This window comes from Rosa rugosa, chromosome 6 (genome assembly GCF_958449725.1).
Source record: "Rosa rugosa chromosome 6, drRosRugo1.1, whole genome shotgun sequence".
NCBI lineage: Eukaryota > Viridiplantae > Streptophyta > Magnoliopsida > Rosales > Rosaceae > Rosa > Rosa rugosa.
The window spans coordinates 33,488,440-33,511,501 of NC_084825.1; the positions used below are offsets into that span (position 1 = coordinate 33,488,440).

General features: G+C 38.4%; 1 protein-coding gene and 1 long non-coding RNA gene across 2 annotated transcripts; one reads left to right on the forward strand and one right to left on the reverse strand.

Moving 5' to 3' along the window:
* The first annotated feature begins 13,316 nt into the window (after positions 1 to 13,316).
* LOC133714119 (uncharacterized) lies at positions 13,317 to 14,467 on the forward strand. The gene is made up of 2 exons (XR_009848463.1): positions 13,317 to 13,828; positions 14,119 to 14,467. It is a non-coding gene; the product is annotated as an uncharacterized LOC133714119 (long non-coding RNA).
* A 6,217-nt stretch (positions 14,468 to 20,684) lies between these two features.
* Positions 20,685 to 22,177, reverse strand: LOC133717208 (mavicyanin-like). The gene is made up of 2 exons (XM_062143883.1): positions 21,943 to 22,177; positions 20,685 to 21,143 (listed from the first exon to the last, which is right to left on the reverse strand). Exons 1-2 carry the CDS (start codon positions 22,103 to 22,105, stop codon positions 20,938 to 20,940), a joined length of 369 nt encoding a protein of 122 aa, XP_061999867.1. The 5' UTR covers positions 22,106 to 22,177; the 3' UTR covers positions 20,685 to 20,937.
* Positions 22,178 to 23,062: the final 885 nt, after the last annotated feature.

The following is a 23,062-nucleotide window of genomic DNA, read 5'->3' on the forward strand; positions in this document are numbered from 1 at the left end:
AAAATATAAAAAAGATAATACGGCTGCGAGGTTCAAACCTTGGTTTGTTTGAAAAGAGACAAACAACTTGCCACTAGAGCAACACGTCTATTTGTGATTGTGATAGAAAGGAAAATATATATAGTATATATAACATATATACACAATTAATTTCTCGGAGGCCCCTGGAAACCGGTGGCCTGAGACGGCTGCCTCAGGCGGCAGCCCTCAGGGCCGGCTCTGTGTCATTTTTGCCCCTGTTCTATTCCTCTTCTGTAAAATAGTTTCGTTTTCTTCTCTCTCTCTTTTGAGTTTGTCAAGGAAAATTCATAGGTTTTCTAGGCCCAAGATAAACCCTTCGGCATGAGAAATACTCCAACTGTGCATTACAGCAGCACAATGCCTGGCCACACTCTCTCTCTCATCAGTCTCATGTTTTCTGGGTAAATGAGATAGAAATTGAAAGCTTGAAGAAACGCAAGGGTTATCATAAGCCTCATATCAATTTTGTGAAATTCGAATAGTCAATTTTTGATCCAGTTTACAGTCCAATTTTAGATTCTCAGTTTCGATCGGAGTGCAATTTTACCTCAGAAATTGGGCAACCAAAAAGACTTAGCTGCCGTCATTTCATTTTCACCTATCTCCTTATTCTCGTTGGTACGTTCAAATCAAAACTGCTGAATTTCTGAGGTAAAACTCCACTCCGATCGAGAAAGACTTAGCTATATGTCTTCTATTTATATGGGATGGGGGAGTATTCAGTGCACCGACGTGCACTTGCACCGACATAAATGGATGGTTAGATTATATTAAATACACTCTTAAGTTATTAATAAAAATATTAATTATAAATATCAATAGTTGAGATCATCTTATAAGTGTTGGGTCATTTGCACCGTCGGTGCATAGAATAATTTCCAATATGGGATATGGCTTTATTAATGATGTATCAACAAGAATCGCTTGATTTCGTTAGCTATTATATTGATGGAGTGATCATATAAGAGATTCAGAATGTTTCATTAATGCAATTGTGAAGGAGTTGGTTTATGAGGTGATGTAATTGGGCAACGAAAAAGACTTGGCTAAGAACAACTGTAATACCCTGGAAAATCCAAATTAAATTCCGTGGATTTTTAGAAATGATTTCACGATAGTAGGAGCGAGTACGAAGCTTGGAGAAGTTGTGGAATTAGTTCGAACGGTTTTATTTTCGAAAACGAACGTTTTTAGGGGGTCAACAAAGTTGACTTTTTATACGTTCAAAATTTGGGAAAACTTCCTTCATGAAAGTTGTAGAGCTCGTCGATACGAGTTCGTGGACATGTAGAACGCAATATTCGGAGTTCGTATGATTAAGTTATGAATATTTGAAAATTGGGAATTTTCTATAAATAGGAAAAATATCTGATTTTTCATTTAAGGACGAAACATTTTCATTTTTGCTGAACAGTCCCCCAGCTCTCTCCGTTCTCTCTCTTCTTTCGACCGTCAGACCCAACGGGTCTTAGCCGACCCGACCCGGATTTTCCTTCCTCCTCCGGCGTCCTCCGGCCACGACCCGGACACCATGGTGATCGCCGCTCCAAGCCCGGCCTCCCTCCGGTGTCGCCTTGCCCCGCCGCTGCCCCCAGATGGAGATCGAAGAAGCCAGCCAAGAGGAATCCGACCCGACCGGAATTCCATTTTTCCGGCGTTGCATGGGCCGATCGTTCCCATTTTCGTGATCTCCTCCTCCCCCTGATCATCCCCATATAGGCCTTGCTTGACGATTTGGAGTGTGGAGTGAAAGATCACGAGTTGAAGATTTCGACGTCCCTGATTCAATCTGGAATCTGATCAGACGCACGAGATTAATCCAACTTCAACGCTTGATCTAGGACGATCTAGGCCGAACCAGGCTTAGCTCCAGGTATGAAAGTCGACCACCCTTTCATTTTGAACCAGTTTGTAGTTGGTCACTTTGCCATCTGAGGTGGTTGACCGGCGTTGACCGCCGCGTTGACCGCCCACTGACCACCGCTTGTGGCGGCGCATCAGACCATATTTCGAGTTTTCATTATCTAGGCGATGATCTATGCATCCATACGAGCGTTTTGATATATAACATGGTCATGTTAGAAAAAGTTGATAAATAGTGGATTTACGTTTTGACGTTACTATTTAACGTTTTTACGTTTATCTTCGGTTTACGATCTGTGAAGATCTGACCATCGGTTTTGCTTCAATTTTGGATATGTTGATCGTATGACTGTCCCGGTGACCTTGTGAGGTCACGGGCGAAGATCCGACCGTTGGATCTTCGTATAATTGAGAAATAGTGATTCGGAAGGCGATTCGTGAGAATCTGACCGTCGGATTTTCATATAATTTTGTGGAGATGTTAGTAAAGGCGATTCAGGAAGATCTGACCGTTGGATCTTCGTGATAATTTTGGAGGATGATCCTAAAGGCGATCCGTGAGGATCCGACCGTTGGATCATCATTAAATTCAGATCCGACCGTTGGATCATCGTTTAATTTGTATCTGAGCGTTGGATCGTCGTTTAATTACATATTTGAGTTGTTGGCTAAGTCAAGATCATTATTGGACTAGGTGATTGACGGTTTGAGTTGGTGGACGATTGTGGATCGTATTTTGAGCTGAATTGAAGACGCAGCGGGATTATCGAGGTGAGTAAACCTCACGTGGTTCATATTACGAACCCAATATATTTAATTGCTTTATTTTGCAATCATATGAACTATTGTTGGTGTATTAGACATTCCTGTGTGAATGTCTGTATATATATTATTACGTGAAATAATATGTATTGTTGGAGTTGTGTTGAGTTTATTGTTGAGAAACAATATATTGTGAGAGGTATTGAGTTTATTGTTGAGAAACAATATATTGTGAGAGGTGTTGAGTTTTATTGTTGAGGAACAATAAATTGTTGTGATCTGTGGAGATCACTAGGTCACGAGGTGACCATGGCATCTATTAGTGAATCACGCTCTCGTACCGGGCTGGTGGTTATTAATAGTATTAAATCGTAATCACGTCTGTGGCCGGACGAGTGGTTACGTTCAGTTAGAGCTCTAGTCTGTCTGCCAAATGTGGAGTGACCTTATGAGTGAAATTGAGAGTAACTCATAAGTGTCAATATATATATGGTAACCTTATGAGGGAAATTGAGAGTAACTCATAAGGGTCTATATATATATATGAGTCTGTCTACCAAATGTTGGGAAATCTTATGAGCGAATTTGAGAGTAACTCATAAGTGTCTATATATATATATGAGAGTGAGGGATCTTATGAGCTAAATTGAGAGTAACTCATAAGTGTCTACATATATATATGAGAGTGAGTGATCTTATGAGCTAAATTGAGAGTAACTCATAAGTGTCTATATATATATATGAGAGTGAGAAAGTAACGTGGGTTTGTGGTAGTCTTGAAATCTAATAAATCAACAGTTCTTTCTTGTTTACTCATACTGGCTGTAAAAAGCTTACCGGGTTTTGTGTTGTTGCAACTCCCGGTACACTATTCAAATTGTGTAGCGGGTAATCCTACAGGACAGGAGAACCAGGACGGTGATCGTGCGGTTAGAGCAATTGTTAGAGTTTTACAACAATTGTAAGTTGTGAGGTGTGTTATGCTCATTTGAGCTTTATAATATATTGTGAGAGTGAATTGTAATAATGAACTCGAAGTTTCGAGATTTGGTTTTTTGTAATTGTAATTATTCAGGTTTCGGATTTGAATTTATTATTCAAAATTCGGGGCGTGACAGTTTGGTATCAGAGCGTAAGGTGCATATTTGGTGATGTGTCAATACCTTCCGAGTGATGGCCCGTCTGCAGCGGATCCCCATCGTGTGCTCTTTGGTATTGGCTAAGTCATTGGGTATGCGTGAGTGTTGGGAGTTGTTTAGGCCGCTAGGTCGTTTAGGGAACGTGAATACATTCCCTATAGTATTGACTTGGTTAATATGAATTTGTATTTGACTTATACTGTGTTTTAAGTGTTATACAAGTATTAGCCAAGCATACTATACTCCTTAGGTGATGGATATTCGAAGGGGTTGTACTTAGAACCTTACAGTTGTCTTGTAGGTTCGTATGAGAATAAGTTCAGTGGCCGCGAGTTACAATCCTTGAGGAATAGGAACCTCTTGATTCAACTCTGTTAAGTCAACGAGGATTGTTTTATGGAAATGAGGTTCTTTTGATTGTTGAAGTGTTTGGTTGAAGGCATGGTCTGGACCTATGCTCGTCTGTAATGTGGATACGAGTATTAATCGATGGTAATTTTGCCTTTTTAAGTTGGATATACTAATGTTCTTGAATAGATTCTTGACTCATGTGGAGTTGTGAGTAGTGTTGCGGTTAGGGAAGGAATTATTGCGGTTACTTCTTCCTTGTGCTTGTAAGTTGTTAAGCAGGGTTTAAGGTGCGAGACAAGAATTTTATTTTGTGCTCGATGGTTAGAGAGGAGAGACCATTGTTTTGGGTTGTCGTTGAGTACTATAATTCCTTCAGAATCAGGATTGTTGGTAGAATTGGAATTAGTAGTAGTTTTGGTGATTCTGAATTTGAATTGAGTTCGCGAGATGTGTCTTATATACGTGGTTGATGTTACTTGCATCATTTTGGAACGATACGTTACGATTCACAAGGAAAACTGGATTTGAAATTTATTCATTTGAACACCATGGGTTGATGACCTGACCGTGACTTGTGAATATAGTTTTGTTCAAGTGAATGAAATTGAATTTTGTGGCCTTTGTGTGGTGAACTAGTTTTCTTAAGTTTTGGATCGTAGTATGGAGATGGGCTGCAGTGAATTTGAAGTTGTTGTGTGTTTTAAGTTTAAGTAGGCGGGACACTTAAAGTTTTGCAATGGAGTGATTTTGGTGTAATTAATTGGGAGAGTTAGAATCAGTTCTTGTGAATGATGTTGGATGAGAGTGTGTGCCTTTGGTGATTGATTTTAGGTGTTATAGTTAAACGCAATTTCGGATATTGATTTTAGTGATTTTGTTAGGTATCCATAGTGGTTCAAGTGAATTACTATATGATATGGAGTTTGATTTGATTTCTGAATCGCTAAATGTTAGGGATTGAATTGTGGTGAGTTTTTGTTGAAACAATTGATAGATGGAATTATCGAGATTCTATAAGAGTTGTAAGAGTAACTCTAAAAACGTGGGTTTTTCCTAGCTAACTCAGGATGTGTTTAGCTTTATAAATCCCTAATCCTATCGATGAAATTGTTGTGTTTGGTTTGACTCAGAGGATACTAGCTAGACCTCGATGCGACTTAATTGATTGTTGGATTCTTTTTGAGTGATTGTTTTTATTGCATCATTATGAAAGATGTGTGCAGTAGAGTTGTTTATGGTTTTGAAAACAGTATTGGGTGACCAAGGTTCGATCCTTGGTGTTGTTGTTGGTTAAACAAACAGGAAAGAAAACATGCACACCATCTTATTGAGTTTATATTACAAAAAAAAAAAAAAAAAAAAAAAAAAAAAGCGAGGACTATGCTATACTAAGCCTAGTCAGCAGCTCCGGATGGGTTGAGGCTGAGCTCAAGAGAAACGTTTGAGCCACTGTGGTAACCGCCTGAGCCACCAGAATAGTAACCAAAAGCGCTACCTTCCTCGGAAGTAGCCTTCAGGTTACCAAAGACGTCCTCGCCGTGCACGGGGAACAGAGGAAGAGTTTGAACCTCCTGGTGATCTCCTCCTCGTTGTTGCAGGGATGTTTGTCCTCCTGTTGTGCCAAAAGAGTTGTACTGGTATTAGTGTTGAAGTGTGAGGAAGAATACGAAACAAAATTTAAGTAAATAAATCCTTCATTACCAGTAGAATAGGTGGAACCAAAGTTGAGATCAATGGATCTACCATCATCAGTAGAACTAGTGGACCCAAAATTGATGTCAATGGATCCACCAGCTGGCCCAAAATTGATGTCGATGGATCCACCAGCACCAGTAGAACCAGTGGACCCAAAATTGAGATCAATGGATCTACCAGTACCAAGAGAACTAGTTCTCATGGGCACTGGAGCAGCCTGATTACACCTATTCATCTGCTTCTCTCGAGCCCTGACGTTCTGGAACCAAAAGTAAATGTTCTTACCCTCAACATACCCATACTGGTTCAGCTGGAGACAGATCTCGTGAATCTGCTCTGTAGTTGGGCACTTAAATCCCTTGACATAGTAAAGATCCTTGAGGATTCTTATTTGTTCTGGAGTAGGAATCCACCTGGTACGGCTTCGCCAGAAATCCATGTTGGCACTACTTCCAGCTGCTTGGGTGTTTCCTCCCTCCTCTGTTGGTTGCTGTTGTTGTGGTTCCATTTGTTGCGGGGTTTGGAGCTCCATTAGTTGCAGAGTTCGTGGCTCTTGGGTCATGGGGTGAGAGGATGTGGAAATCGAGGAATACATGGTTTAGTGTTTGAGGGAGATTTTGTTAGAAGGATTGGAGTTGTTGAACTGGTGATTGGAGATCTGAGATTCTCAGAGGAAAGATGAGATCGAATCTTCAAATGGAAGAAAAGATCTGAGAAAGAAGGATTGAAGATTTGGAGGAAAATATTGAAGATTTGGAGGAAAATATTGAAGATCTGAAAGTTCAGAGGAAAGATGGGATTGAATCAACTAGATGGGAGAGAAGATCAGAAGAGAAGGATTGAAATTGATGAAGAAAGGATTTGAGAAGAGAAAGGCTGAAGAGTTGAGAGAGAAAGACTTGAGCTCGGAAGAAAAATTTCTTTTCTTTTGGAGTGAACAGTTTTTCTCCAGAATGCACCTATTTATAGAACAAGGTGAGCAGATCTCCACCGTTGGATGAACGATCTCAGAATTTGAATCCACGCGTTGGATTAAAGTCGCCCCGAAACCCGGAAAAGCTGTTGGCGCGTGTTGAGCGTGTAAGGGGACAGGCCGAACCTCGAGACGCTGTGGCAGACAGCTTTAGCCGAAAGTGATTTGCTTTCCGTAAATCACGGAAGAGACGTGTCGTGGCACGTGGAGTGTACCGACAGTTTGTTGTTATTCTATCGCTTATGATAGAATAAATAAAAGAAGTTGCATGGATAGTAACGAGAGCAGCTGGTGCTCTAGTGGTTGAAGAGCAAGGCTCATGTACAAGAGGTCAGAGGTTCGAACCTTGCCTCTCGTTTATTTTTATTATGTTCGCTTATGACATAATAAGTAAAACATTTGTACACATTATATTAAGCACAGCTTGTGCTCCAGTGGTTGGTGGGCAAAGCCCTTGTGCAGCAGGTTAAGGTTTCGAACCTTGCCTCCCCCGTTATTTTATTTATGTCGCTTATGACATAATAAATATAACACGTGAGCATATATTAATGAAGGCAGCTCTTGCTTCAGTGGTTGGGAGCAAAACCTTCGTGTTTGAGGTCGGGAGTTCGAACCTTACCTCTTACAAATATTTTTGGATCTCGTATATGCTTGATATACGACGTATATACGGTATGTACGGTATACATACGTATATACGGTCTGTACGGTATGCATACGAATATACAGTTGTACGGTATGCATACGTATATACGATCTGTACGGTATGCATACGTATATACGGTATGTACAATTTCATACCGTAGCCGAGCTGGAAGTTGGTGGGCCGATTGGTAGGCCCAAATAGTAAGCCCAAATAGTAAGCCCAAATAGTAAGCCCAAATAGTAAGCCCGAATGGTAGGCCCAAATGGTAGGCCCAAATGGTAAGCCCAATTGTTCGGCCCGAATAGTAGGCCCAAATGTTAAACCCAAAGTGGTTTGGGCCGGTTCGAAATGTGGATGGTCCGATTTCTTCAGGCCCAATTGGCCAGCCCTAGTGCTTAACCCAAGGATTGAGCAAGCCCAAGTCATCATCATTGGATGACATAATTTATTGGCGTGCTTTTGGGGATGATTTGTTTTGAGTGATGCATCTTAAGTTTTACTATGGAGATTTACCGTGATGCTAATTGAGTAGCGAAACACTTTGTGAGAGTGTTTACTGTGCTTGTATGCCAGTACAGAGTGATGATCTATGTGAAGATCTATGTGATGATCTATGTGAAGATCTATGTGAGGATCTATGAGATGATCCATGTGATGATTTTGTGTAATTGATGTGGATTGATGTTGAACAGTTGTGTTGTGCGTTTACGTTTGTGATGAAAGGATTTAGTGGCTATAGGAATGTATTTTTATACAAGGGTTGAGGCTTTGTAGATTACTACAGCTTTGGGAAAGATGGAGATTCGATGGTTAGGTCAACCTTAATCGAGAGGAATTGACTTACGCTCAAATTTCGGGACGAAATTTCTTTAAGGAGGGTAGACTGTAATACCCTGGAAAATCCAAATTAAATTCCGTGGATTTTTAGAAATGATTTCACGATAGTAGGAGCGAGTACGAAGCTTGGAGAAGTTGTGGAATTAGTTCGAACGGTTTTATTTTCGAAAACGAACGTTTTTAGGGGGTCAACAAAGTTGACTTTTTATACGTTCAAAATTTGGGAAAACTTCCTTCATGAAAGTTGTAGAGCTCGTCGATACGAGTTCGTGGACATGTAGAACGCAATATTCGGAGTTCGTATGATTAAGTTATGAATATTTGAAAATTGGGAATTTTCTATAAATAGGAAAAATATCTGATTTTTCATTTAAGGACGAAACATTTTCATTTTTGCTGAACAGTCCCCCAGCTCTCTCCGTTCTCTCTCTTCTTTCGACCGTCAGACCCAACGGGTCTTAGCCGACCCGACCCGGATTTTCCTTCCTCCTCCGGCGTCCTCCGGCCACGACCCGGACACCATGGTGATCGCCGCTCCAAGCCCGGCCTCCCTCCGGTGTCGCCTTGCCCCGCCGCTGCCCCCAGATGGAGATCGAAGAAGCCAGCCAAGAGGAATCCGACCCGACCGGAATTCCATTTTTCCGGCGTTGCATGGGCCGATCGTTCCCATTTTCGTGATCTCCTCCTCCCCCTGATCATCCCCATATAGGCCTTGCTTGACGATTTGGAGTGTGGAGTGAAAGATCACGAGTTGAAGATTTCGACGTCCCTGATTCAATCTGGAATCTGATCAGACGCACGAGATTAATCCAACTTCAACGCTTGATCTAGGACGATCTAGGCCGAACCAGGCTTAGCTCCAGGTATGAAAGTCGACCACCCTTTCATTTTGAACCAGTTTGTAGTTGGTCACTTTGCCATCTGAGGTGGTTGACCGGCGTTGACCGCCGCGTTGACCGCCCACTGACCACCGCTTGTGGCGGCGCATCAGACCATATTTCGAGTTTTCATTATCTAGGCGATGATCTATGCATCCATACGAGCGTTTTGATATATAACATGGTCATGTTAGAAAAAGTTGATAAATAGTGGATTTACGTTTTGACGTTACTATTTAACGTTTTTACGTTTATCTTCGGTTTACGATCTGTGAAGATCTGACCATCGGTTTTGCTTCAATTTTGGATATGTTGATCGTATGACTGTCCCGGTGACCTTGTGAGGTCACGGGCGAAGATCCGACCGTTGGATCTTCGTATAATTGAGAAATAGTGATTCGGAAGGCGATTCGTGAGAATCTGACCGTCGGATTTTCATATAATTTTGTGGAGATGTTAGTAAAGGCGATTCAGGAAGATCTGACCGTTGGATCTTCGTGATAATTTTGGAGGATGATCCTAAAGGCGATCCGTGAGGATCCGACCGTTGGATCATCATTAAATTCAGATCCGACCGTTGGATCATCGTTTAATTTGTATCTGAGCGTTGGATCGTCGTTTAATTACATATTTGAGTTGTTGGCTAAGTCAAGATCATTATTGGACTAGGTGATTGACGGTTTGAGTTGGTGGACGATTGTGGATCGTATTTTGAGCTGAATTGAAGACGCAGCGGGATTATCGAGGTGAGTAAACCTCACGTGGTTCATATTACGAACCCAATATATTTAATTGCTTTATTTTGCAATCATATGAACTATTGTTGGTGTATTAGACATTCCTGTGTGAATGTCTGTATATATATTATTACGTGAAATAATATGTATTGTTGGAGTTGTGTTGAGTTTATTGTTGAGAAACAATATATTGTGAGAGGTATTGAGTTTATTGTTGAGAAACAATATATTGTGAGAGGTGTTGAGTTTTATTGTTGAGGAACAATAAATTGTTGTGATCTGTGGAGATCACTAGGTCACGAGGTGACCATGGCATCTATTAGTGAATCACGCTCTCGTACCGGGCTGGTGGTTATTAATAGTATTAAATCGTAATCACGTCTGTGGCCGGACGAGTGGTTACGTTCAGTTAGAGCTCTAGTCTGTCTGCCAAATGTGGAGTGACCTTATGAGTGAAATTGAGAGTAACTCATAAGTGTCAATATATATATGGTAACCTTATGAGGGAAATTGAGAGTAACTCATAAGGGTCTATATATATATATGAGTCTGTCTACCAAATGTTGGGAAATCTTATGAGCGAATTTGAGAGTAACTCATAAGTGTCTATATATATATATGAGAGTGAGGGATCTTATGAGCTAAATTGAGAGTAACTCATAAGTGTCTACATATATATATGAGAGTGAGTGATCTTATGAGCTAAATTGAGAGTAACTCATAAGTGTCTATATATATATATGAGAGTGAGAAAGTAACGTGGGTTTGTGGTAGTCTTGAAATCTAATAAATCAACAGTTCTTTCTTGTTTACTCATACTGGCTGTAAAAAGCTTACCGGGTTTTGTGTTGTTGCAACTCCCGGTACACTATTCAAATTGTGTAGCGGGTAATCCTACAGGACAGGAGAACCAGGACGGTGATCGTGCGGTTAGAGCAATTGTTAGAGTTTTACAACAATTGTAAGTTGTGAGGTGTGTTATGCTCATTTGAGCTTTATAATATATTGTGAGAGTGAATTGTAATAATGAACTCGAAGTTTCGAGATTTGGTTTTTTGTAATTGTAATTATTCAGGTTTCGGATTTGAATTTATTATTCAAAATTCGGGGCGTGACAACAACTTACCCCAAACCTGATACCCAGAAAATTTAACAAGATTATCGAATCCCATAATCTAAACATACCCACTGAAGCATGGGAATTTCATTGAAGAAGAAGACGAGCTTATTATCAAGCTTCATAGCTTACTAGGAAATGAGTAATTGAAACAAACCCAATTCTTTATTTTTTTTCATTTCATGTATGCTCTGTTTTGTTGCCCTGAAGATTTGTTCTTTTCTTGCACATGGTCTCTGATTGCAGGGGGTTTACCTGGAAGGAAATTCAATGAAATCAAGAACTCTGGAACACCAACATCAAGAGAAAGCTCCTCACCCGCGGCCTCGACCCTCAAACCCAGCGCCACCGCCGCGGCAACTTCTCAGCTAGATTTCAGAAACGGTTCTCGACCGTATTTGCCAGTAGAGAAAATCAACAACCTGATGCATGGCTTCCAGCGACGTCAATGGGAAACCACCGAACCCGTGCACGGATGCGTGTCATTTTGCCCCAACCCCATATGATTTTCCAGTTCCTAACTAGGCGGCGATGCTGCGGATTTGTATTGTCTTAAATTAAATTTTGTAGGTAAATTAAATGACAAAAACAAACATCTATGCGTTGGAAGACAAAAAAATAGTCATATTTTCCTTATATATATTATTCTATTTATATATAAATAGTTAGATAAACACAACAAATTTCTATACATAGCCTCCTAATTTAATACAAGAATAAAGTTAGAAACTATCTAATTTAATTTTCCTTAAATAAATTGCAATTAAGTGAGGTTAGAAACCATAATATTTAAAATTTCAAAATTAATGGCATTAAATGTTTTTAAAACGGATCACTTTACTCCCATTTTTTTGTTAATTTCCTTTTTTTTTTCTTAAGAGATATGATTAATCCATTTATTTTCTAATATAAAACATCACGGGTGAAAAAACTTTGTAATTGTTAATTTGTTTAACCCCTCTAATGACAACTTTGTAGTTCCGCTATTGTGGAGAAACTACTGATATAATTTTAGTTAAATGTTCAACTCAGAATTTTATACTTGATCAACATGGTGTTTGGTGGATGATCGAGAACTCAAATAATACAAAACCTATTTATATGCATCTATTTAAAGGGAACAATAATAAATCTTTACGGATTTCTCAATAACTAACACAAGTAATCAATATGGTTATTTACAAAACATCAATTAATATACTAGAATATACTAATCATATTAAATAGTAGCCTTAATATAGTCAAATAATAGTATATTTCATGATTTTTGAGATTAATGATATTTTAGGTACTTTGGGTTGTGTATTTAGTAAAATATTAGAATGAGAAATTAAATAAGTGGCGTATTCAGTATGGAGTGTGTATTAAGTAATTTGGGGTGTGTATTTAAAACTTCTCTAAATTTTATACGCAATAAGGTAGAAATGACAATATAAAAAATGTTAACGAAATATATTATCGTTTTGTATATTATGAAAGCTGGTATTTTAACTTGGCTTTAATATAAACATATTTCAAAAATGGAAGTGTTGAGTATGAGTTGGTATTTTAACCAAACTTCTGTGTTTACATTTTTCAAAAGAAAGAGATATTCTAACAAAAGATATTCTTTACATACAAATTAAGAAAGTGGTTAAATCTCACCAAAATATCATACATTTAAAGTTTGAACTAATCATCATCTGATGTATCACTTATTGGTTCATATGGTGTTGAAGACCCTTCATTTTCTTTTGGATACAAACAACATAATATAAGGAGCAGCATATGAAACTTAGCAGTGACGCTTTTAAAAATCTGTATAACAATTTACTGATCCGTGATAAACATAAAAAGTTCTAAATTAAAATTTAAGAATTACTCAAGACACCCATTTATATAATACCATGTTTACTGACTTTTTCTATTTCTATTTGAAAAAATCAACTTAAATCAAGACTCAGGTTATTTTACATTTGACAAACCTAAGTCATATATAAAGATGGATAAAAAGTCTGTATAATCCTAAGAAGCTAAAACCATGGATTCAAGAACAAATAAATTTTAAGATCATATTCATCTTTCACTTCTATTTGCAATAATCTTTTCTTTTTTTTTTGTTGAAAAAGAATATTTGCAATAATCCAATTGAGCTAATATTTGTGTTTTTTCCTTTTAATATATATATATATATATATATATATATATATATATAAGGGACAAAAGTGTCAAAGACCAAAGAAAATAGGGGGCAAATTTGGAAATCACTGTTGACTATTCATTGAACAGTAAAAATCTCATTTTACTTTTGTATCTCCACTACTATAAAGCCAGGCGTCGTCTTTGGTGTTAAAGGCTTCACCAATTTTTTGAAGTCCCCAAATTGTCCACCACATATACAAAGTTCAGTAAAACAAAAGATATCAAAGAGGGTTATTACTGTAAAATACCACGAAAATGTAGGAAAATATAAATACGGAAGCACAAGACTCTTGCGGCAGAGAGAAGAAATGAAAAAAAAAAAAAAAAAAAAACTTCACGCACAACATCGAAGAACTACTGTACGCACGATCTTGGAATGAACGAAGCATTTGGAGATCGTGGGGCGTGATCGGAGCAGAGATGGCTTCAACTACCTGATACAGTTTATACAAAAGGGAAACACAGCCCGAATAGAGGAACAGAGGAAAATAAAAAATCAAAATCCTTATTCGAAAATTCAGGTATAAGATTTTCGAAAAGATGATTATGTATTGGTCTTTTCATTTCCGGTTTGGTTTTCTCTGAATTTTGCAGATATCTTGAAGAGAGATTAATTCTTTTGTTCCAGGTAACTTTTGCTCTTCATTTTCTTCTTCTTTTCCATCGAATTGTGTTTACCAATTGCATGATTAAATGTTCCTCTTCGTGTCATCTCCATTATGATTCTGATCATGATTGAACAAAGCAGACTCATGCCCTTAGGAAACATACAAAGTCCTTTCTCTCCTTTATGATTGATATAACTTTTATTTGTCTTTTGAACTTATTGGTTTGTTTCATCAAAATCGGTTGGGTTTGTTTTGTCTTATGTTCTGGGTATAGAATACTCTTATCAAAATTAGTTGGTCTGTGTTGCAGATTGTGTCTTGCAACTTGCAAGGTATGGTAATGAATTTTCAGGTAACGCAATAGTTGCTAGGGGGAGAGGGAGGGGAGAGATTGGCTGGCTATATGCTAATTGCAACAATTTTTAGAATATTTAGTTTTTATGTGAATGTAAAGTGATAGGGGCTTAATTAAGCTTCAAATTCTGGAAGCTGTAGCCTGTAGAAATTTTTGTTTTTGTATTTCCACCTTTTGATTGTTAATTATGTTACCATAACTGATAATTCATGCTGGGATGAGTTTAACCAAACCATGAGTGGTATCCAAATTCAGTTTAGTTACAATTAATGAGTCATGCTTATACTCTAAATATCTTTTCAGAGATTTTGGATAGTGAGATTGCAAGGATACTTAATAAGCTTTTTTTCTTTTTTCTTTTTTCTTATATGCTTGCTTATGTTGTTTCTTTTTTTTGATGAAATTAAGTCAACCATAATGAGTAATAGTTATCTTTGTAAATAGTAAATTAAAGGCCTATCAAATTGTTTTTTTTTTCTTATTCAGCATTACGTATGTTATGCTTTCTGACAGGTTTACTTGCTTTTTTTTTTTTTTGGCGATGGAAAGATTTTTATTCAAACAAGAACAACATTATAAACAAAAGACCTAAAACGGGCCTAAATAAAAACCAACAAACAACAACAAACAAAACCAAATAGCCCTACAATCTTCAGCCACAGTGCAGATCTAACAGAAGAGAGATTATGTAGTGACGTCGCCGCCACCAGCCAAGCCCAAAGGTGACACAGAAACGTCACCAGATCTGCCAACGAAGACTTGGAGTCCAACCAAAATAATCCCGTGCAAGTACAGCAGCATAGAACCCATCGAAAGATCTCCATAACCCAAATCTCTAAACCATACAAAACATCCTCAGAAACAAAGTCAGTAACCAAAGCAGAAGAAAAAAAGAAAAAGAGATAAGGAGAGGGAGACTGATCCACAGAGGGATCAAAGGGACAGATGGCCGAAGACCGTGCAGACCCTTGATGCACTACCGTATTCAATGGGTTTACGCGCAGGGACGGGAAAAACCCGTTAAAACAGACAATCCAAACAACGTCGACGACAGAGCTCCGATGGATCAAGGAGCAATCGATGAAGTGGAGTCCGATGGGTGAGGAGGATGTGCATCTTAACCATGATGAATCAAAGATTTGAGACAAAGAGAGATGGGTATGCTGAAAATTAAAAATTAGGAATGGTTGGAAAAGGGGATCTGGGAAGGAAAGGAAAGCAAAGACAAAAGGGAAAGCATACTTGTCACCGCCGGGGCAGCAGGGAGCTACCACGAGAAGGGTAGGGATAAGCCTCGCGAAGAGGGAAAATGTCTCCCCCGACCTTCAAGCCAAAGATCCAGATCGGAGTGATCTAGATTTGGCAAGAAAGGGGGGGGGAAGCTAGAAGCTGGGTTTGCTAGAGAGAATGAGGAGCTGGGTTTGCCGTTCGATCCCTAATCAAGTAATCATGTCTTGCTTCTATTTTCAACGAAAGTTGTGTATTGATGGCCTCTGTAAGACGACAAAACTTCAATGTTAGCCCATACAAAACAATAGGCTGTTTGATACATCTTTGGTCCTGCATAATCATTTGGCTTTCAAAGTCCACGAGCTCTATGGAGTACTGTTGAAAGCTATAACTTTTGGTTTAATTACAAAAGGCTGTATAATATATTATAATTGGAGATTTTGTAATGCATACTGCAACTTCGATGTTTTGATTTGTTCTCTTTGATGTAGTTGACAATGGTTGATGATTACTTTTCCTAAGTTTATGGGAAATTTTTTTTCATGTGCCCATGTGAATTTCGGTACCTATAATAATGCCTTTTCGACTTCGGAATTTTGGTTCGGTGTTGAATGTTTCATTTGGTTTTGGGTTTAGTTTTCATAGTTTTTTGTTCATCATATAAGGACCTCATATATACATATAATTAATATTTTGTAATACATAAAAGAGGAAGGCTGGCCAATAAATTTGGTTCCAAGCATGTTAATTCAGTTGTGTTTTGTTTCCTTTGTTCTTCTCATTTCAACTAATCAGTTTCCCAATTGTTTTTTGGCTTCTTTCAAGTAGCCAGTCGGTAACCAATCAATTCTTTTATCAATCTATGCAGTTTGCTCTATTGTTCATCTTTTTGAACTTTTGTGCTTGTTTGATGTTTATTTCTCATAATTTACTTCTTTAACAGTAGAGGTATAAGTTTTTATGCCTGATTTATGTATCAAATTATTTCATCCCTATTTTGTAGATTTTCTAGCTATGTTTTCTTTTTTTTGAAAAAGGGCTGGTGCAGCGACCCTTACACCTTATCCATTAATGAAACCATAGAATACATGGGGGGGACATAGTACCTTAACCCCGAATTGCAATAAGTATCAAGAGAACCACCCGAGATGATAACAGGCGCCTCACCTAAGAATATGCATTCTAACATGCACTATTTAGCAAAGAGTGCTCTACAGGCTACTCTATTCGCTTTACAAATGTGGTGACAAACTAGAAAGATAATGCTCATGCAGAGCCATAAGTTACTAATACTAGCAGCTTTCTCAGTATGCTGCCACCGGAAATATAGCCCGGTGGCACTAAGTTTCATTCTGCCACTAGGAGGCTGCGACCATTTGACAAAGCAAGGAACTCGCCGCCTACCTAGAGCAAACATGGTACGCAAGATGCGCAGGCCGGGACAAAACCCACACCTCCAAACCAAAAAAAGGTCAGGAATTATTGAAAACGTAAAATAAACAAGAGCTGAAAAACCAAAGTAGCTAAAAAGTAAAAGGAACATAACCCAGATGGAGCCCGACACCAGAGCCCAGGCCCAATATTCATTCAAGAATATGGGACGAGCCCACCAAGCAGAAATCCATGATGCAAGCAGACCGGAGACTGCGAAGCCAGCCTGGCCCAGCCCAACCACCTCCGACAGCCCACCATCAGCGCCGCACAGCCACCTTCTCCAGATCGCCGTCCACATCACTCCCTCCCCGTCGCGCCGTGGAGAGTCGCCCTCCTTTCCAAACCTCCCCTTCCCCAGATCGGAGTCCGGCGCCGCAACCCAGATCGGACCACACCAATCAGATCGAACCCAGATCGGGTCAGTCAGGCCCTCTCCAAGCCACGCCGCCACGATTTTGTCACCTCCAGTCCTCCTCCAAACCCGCGAAACCCCTCCCCGTCGCCAACCTTGCCTCCATGGCGGTCCAGCCGCCACTCTAGCCAACACTGATCCCATCGGCCAACACCAGGGGAACCACCACCCGCTAACAGCCTTGATCTACTCTACCATCACCATCGATCTCCTTATCACCGGATCTAAGACGCGAACCCAAAGGGCCACCAAATCCCGTCCGACGACAGCGTCACCGGACGCGCCGCCGGACGGAACGATGAGAATTCTTTTCTAAAACCCTAGAGAGAGGAGAGAACTCGAGATTGTTGCTTAATCTCTAGCTATGTTTTCTTAATGTACTGATTGTTGCTACGGGAAGTATTTATATTCTTCTTATGTGCTGCAATGCAGGCCAACTTTAATGACAAGTATGAAGTGAGAGAGAGTAGCGGCATTATGGGTTCCCAACTCCAGGACACTACTAAGGCCAAGAAGAAACTACTTAAGGAATAAGTGAATTTTGGTTCTTCATGTACTTTTGTTATGTTTATATATGGTTTAGGTTATCCTCTTAACTGTTCAAGCTTATTCAAATGAACAGCAGAGGTGTTGTTACCCTTTTGTAAATGCAGCTTCTGGTACAAATCTTATCAACATGTAGCTGACCTTGAAGCTGCCACTAATGATTTTTGTTAAACTTAATTGCAACTGTCTTTAAGTTTTATGATTTATTATTTTAATTTTGTTATCATCTATTATTAGTTTTTTTATTTTTTAAGGAGGTGCCCTAACACTATACTTAATTACTTATCCGTGGAATGTCGAACTTGAGCCCCATTTCATACATTGACAAATAAAAGCCATACATTGACAAATAAAAGCATGATCATTAATTGGCGCACCCCGAGCCAAGTTTTCAATCATATAACTTATGGATTAAGGCTGTTCACCTGCTCAGTAACCGAGTATGAAAATTATGCGTAATAATAAGCAAAGATGACACTAACCGTACGCGAGAGTGCGGCCCTTTGGGCTAGTATGTATAATGCCTAAAGAGTACGAGTAGAAAATTACAATCAAGTAACAAACCAAATTTAAAATAACAGAAAACCCATCTTGTATTAGATTTATATAAATAAGAACACAAAACCCAAACCCAAGGAGAATGAAGTAGACCTAAAATCTGAGATTTCATGTGTACTTACGAATTAATACAATTTTTTGTTAAAATTACTGTGATGCCATTGTCAAAAGGTTATGACTTTTTTTCTTAAATAATTTCTTTAATACCAAATCTTTCAAAATTCATAAAAATTAGCTCGGCTATCCAAAAAATTCTCAGAAAATTCCAACGAACTCGTCATGTCGCGTACTTATTTATCAAACTCTTAAATCAAGAATTTCAACTTGTGAAGAATTTTAAAAAAAAATATTCTCGAGCACTTAAGAAATAATGAGATCATAAATTAATTCGCCAACGATCTCAACTTAGCTCGACAAATAAATTTCCAGGGCTCACGTCTGACTCGTCCGGAATCAGCTAGTTGTGGCAATTTGATGACTAAGATCTAAGTTACGACTCGTTCGAGTTGAACAGAACTAACTTTCAATATTGTCTTAATCTTCAAGTAGTAGCAGAACTGGATGAGTGCGAGTGCAGCAGCAGACCTGAAGGAGTACGAGAAATGGAGTAGCAGGATGAGACGAGTGCAGTGGCAAAATTAGACGATGGCGAGTGCAGTAGCAGAACACGAGTGCAAGTGTAGTAGCAGAACTGGATGAGTATGAGTGCAGTGAGTGCAATAGAAGGATTGGACGACTACAGTAGCAGGATTAGATGATGACGAGTGCAGTAGCAGGATTATACAATGATGAGTGCAGTAGCAGAACACGAGTACAAGTGTAGTAGTAAAACTGGACGAATATGAGTGCAGCAAGTGCAGTAGCATGATTGGACGAGTGCAATAGTAGAACATAAGTACAAGTGTAGTAGCAGAACTGGACAAATATAAGTGCAGCGAGTGCAGTAGCAGGATTTGAACAAAAAAGAGTTTGAATTAAAAAAATAATTAATATTTAGTCATCCATGCAGTAAGGTTAGAATTATAAATGTCTTATTGACATATGACAACAAAATAACAACTTGTCCTTATGTGTAAAATTTTGTCCTTATAAACTCAAAATCAACTTGTAAAGATGTATTTGTGAATTCATCTTTTATCAAGGGCTTATTTGTGATTTGCTAAATTTTTAATTTGTTGGTGGATGAGAAGAGTATCATAGACCTTAAAATACATCAAATTACATGAGAATCATGTATAACTGTATAAGTAAATCCATAAGCCACGAAGGGCCTCTTCCAAATAATGAGAACAATCGTCACCATTTAGGACTTTATTATTGATAAGGTAGTTTCTACATATATCAGAGTAATATTATTAACAAAGTTGTTATCTTTTCTTCATGAGAAAATGAAACACTCTGGAAAATTCTGAAATGTAATAAAATTGTCAAGTGGAAGGAGAGCTCCAAGCAAGTCGGAGCAGTGCGAAAACCCTAGAAACAAAAAAAATTCTCAAATTTTCGTCGGAACGGCGAATTGGTTCTGTGCATCCACAGATGAGGATTAGTCGTTCTGGGGCCGGAGCAGGAGGATGGGAGCGCCTGAGTGGCGTTCGGATTGGGTACGACAAGCAGAAGGTCTCTTCCTTGATCAGTTCCGATCTGCGCGGTGGAGATTTCAAGCAAGGGCGGTGCGGCGGAAGGGATTTGCGCGGAGGGGGAAGGCTGGTGTGCAGCTGAGGCAAGTTATCGTTGCGGTTTCCCTTGTTTTGGGGTAAAGAAAGGCTGACAGAGGTTATGATTGATCCTGTTTTGGATCGGTTTTCGTTTTGAAATAAAGGTTCGAGGCAATCCGGCCGGTGTTGTCAATTGGTGGCTACGTTCCGGTGAGGCAACGTGATTCCTTGGAAGCTGAGGTGCTGGTCCGGCAACACAGGCAACTCTGACCCGCACAATCTTGCTTGGTTTCTAGGCTTTTGGGCCTGCTCCAGGCTGATCTGCTTAATCTGGTGGGCTGGGTATTTATTTTATTTAAGGAATAAGTTTTATAACTTCTATTTAGGTTATTTTGTTATTTTAATTCGACATGGCTTTATGTCAGTAACAAGTCCCTACCTAATCATGGTAGGGCGACATGGCTTTGTCCCAGACTACACACCTTCTGTGCCTTGTCTGCCCTAGGAAGGCAACGAGTTTCTTGCTCTGTCGAATGGTCGTAACCTCCTAGTGACAGGATGAAACTAAGTGTCACCGGATGCGTTTTTTGGTAGCAACATAGTAGGAAAGCGAATCTTATTAGTATATTATGGCTTCGAGTAAGCATTTACTTTCCGATATGTCACCACATTTTGTAAATCAAATAGAGTAGCCCATTGTGCAGTCTTCGCTAATTGGTGCATGTTAAAATACATAGTTTTTATTGAGACTCTCGTTATTATCTCGAGATATTCTCTCTATGCCTATTGTAATTTGGGGTTCAGATTTCATATTCCCCTCATGTATTCTGCAGTTTTATTAATGATTAAAGCTTAAGGGCAGCCGTACTAGCCCTCTTTCAAAAAAAAAAAAAAAACACTCAGGAAAGGAAGTGATACACACTAGTATAGTACATATAATCAACTATTCACTTCTACCTTAATCTTCTGCCCGAAGTCACAATCATATTCACATGTGAAATAATAGGTACCCGTGGTGGGCAAGGTAAAGACATCGCTGCCACTTGTCCAGATCCCATAGTTTGGAGCAGCATCACAATTATCGTACGCATCAGAATTAGCTGCTACCAGCACATTGTGACGCGACATAGTTGGATAAATGAAAACTGAAAAATAAAAACAAAAACCAGGGTATGAATTGCTATTATACTCATTTACAATACCTAATGTACACAAGTTTATTGGTAAATAGTAAACTACCAATAAGTGGAATTTCACAACAATTTTTTTTTTTTTTTTTCAAAATTCACACGCTTTTTTTTGTTTTCTGTTTCAATTTATGCTATTATGTTAATGTAGCAATCCACAAAAATTTAGACACTATTCATTTGCTCATGTTTCTGACTTCATGGATTTTTTTTTTTTTTTTTTTTTTTTTTTTTTTTATATTTTGGTTCATGTAATAAGTAAAAAATTGTAGTGTATGAATTACATGCACAGATGTAAATGTGATTTATATTTTGAGTAGAGTTATAGGCTCAAAAAATATGTAACTATATATACTACTACGCTGCTGCAACAAAATTGCAGAATGTTATTGTACTACAGTGGGAAAGTATAGATTCTAATTACATGACATTAGTAGTACTTGTAACAAGATCAAATATAAAAATAAAACTAAAACGTGCATAAAATCAGTTGGATGTTTCGGATTGAAACCAAGGGCCTCCAACCTGTAATTGTGTCATACGTACAATGACTTGTCCTACGGATTAGAATGTATATCAAGCCATACCAATTAACACATGCATGACCAAATCGTTAAGAAATTTAGTTTTAAAAAGCCTAAAAAGAAATTAAGGTATAGCCTAAACAAGATTTTACTACTGTAAAGAAAAAGGCACAAAATCCTCAGTACATATAACCAAACTTCTATGTAAAATGAATGCAGCAAAAAATAGGTACCTAAAGAATCTCCAACATGAAAAGTTTTGTCAGCAATCCAAGAGTAGTAATCAACATTAGAACTCCAACCCCGGTCATCACCAACAACATACTGCGTTGCCTCCATGCTCGGAAATACAGCAAACAAGGCAATCACAGCAAGTGCAGCAGTTATTCGTGCCATGTTATTATACAAAGCTAATTCTTGTTTATCTCTTTGAAGTAAACAATATTCACTCTTGTATAGGTTATAAGCCTTATAATTTATAGTCCTAATTGTTCAATCCTACATATAGAATTCGTTTGGCCGACTAGAAGGTAATAAGTTTATGCTTGTGACTATATCAATATGCCACTAACCAACTTGATCCCCTGGGATTATATATTATAATATGCCATATGGCTAGTTGGTTCATGTCGTTCTTTGGTCACAACGTTGCCGTCTTAGTTCTCTTGATAAATGGACAACTACAAGAATATTGCAGTTGTTAATTGTAATTGATGCCTATTTACTTTTCACTTGCTTGTATAAATCTTTGTGGCAGTACATGAATCTCTGTATGCAGATAGACATTTGTTTTATTTTTTCACATTACACCCATTTGTTTTGTTGTGTTTAGCTAGCTAAGATATTAATTACATCTCAATACTAGCCTGAAGCCTTGGCTCCCAAGATATTTGAAACTAGTTCCTTCTCACTTTTTGGTGATCGACTGAGATGTAACGGATTGTTTATGTATCTATAATATAATAAGTAAGTAAGAAATATTCAATTATTTATAACGGATTTTAGCTATACCATAAGTTAAGTTAAAATAATTATTAATATATAAGGGATTTCAATTTACTGAAAAATATATAATCAAAGTAAGAAATATTCAATTATTTATAATTGTAAAGCAGTTTCTAGATAAGTCCTCAATTGAGCTAGGATTCAGGGGTATTGGTTTTATTGTTGGGCCATTTTTATGGCGTTATTCCTGGGAAATATATGTTTTAGTTTTGGTGCTTTCTAGTTATCAATATGAAAGTGAATTGCCCTTCCACATGGCTTGTGGTTTTTGGATATGGTGTAAAAGAGGGTTGTTGTGTTTTAAATGATTACTCGCAAGCGCACGAATCGATTGTAGTATAGTTAGTG

What these genes read in the sequence shown, in the direction of transcription:
- LOC133717208 (XM_062143883.1), bottom strand. Translation starts at nt 22,105, where the DNA reads ATGGCACGAATAACTGCTGCACTTGCTGTGATTGCCTTGTTTGCTGTA. An exon ending in TCATGTTGGAGATTCTTTAG is followed by an intron (nt 21,144 to 21,942) that starts GTACCTATTTTT and finishes TTTATTTTTCAG; the next exon opens with TTTTCATTTATCCAACTATG.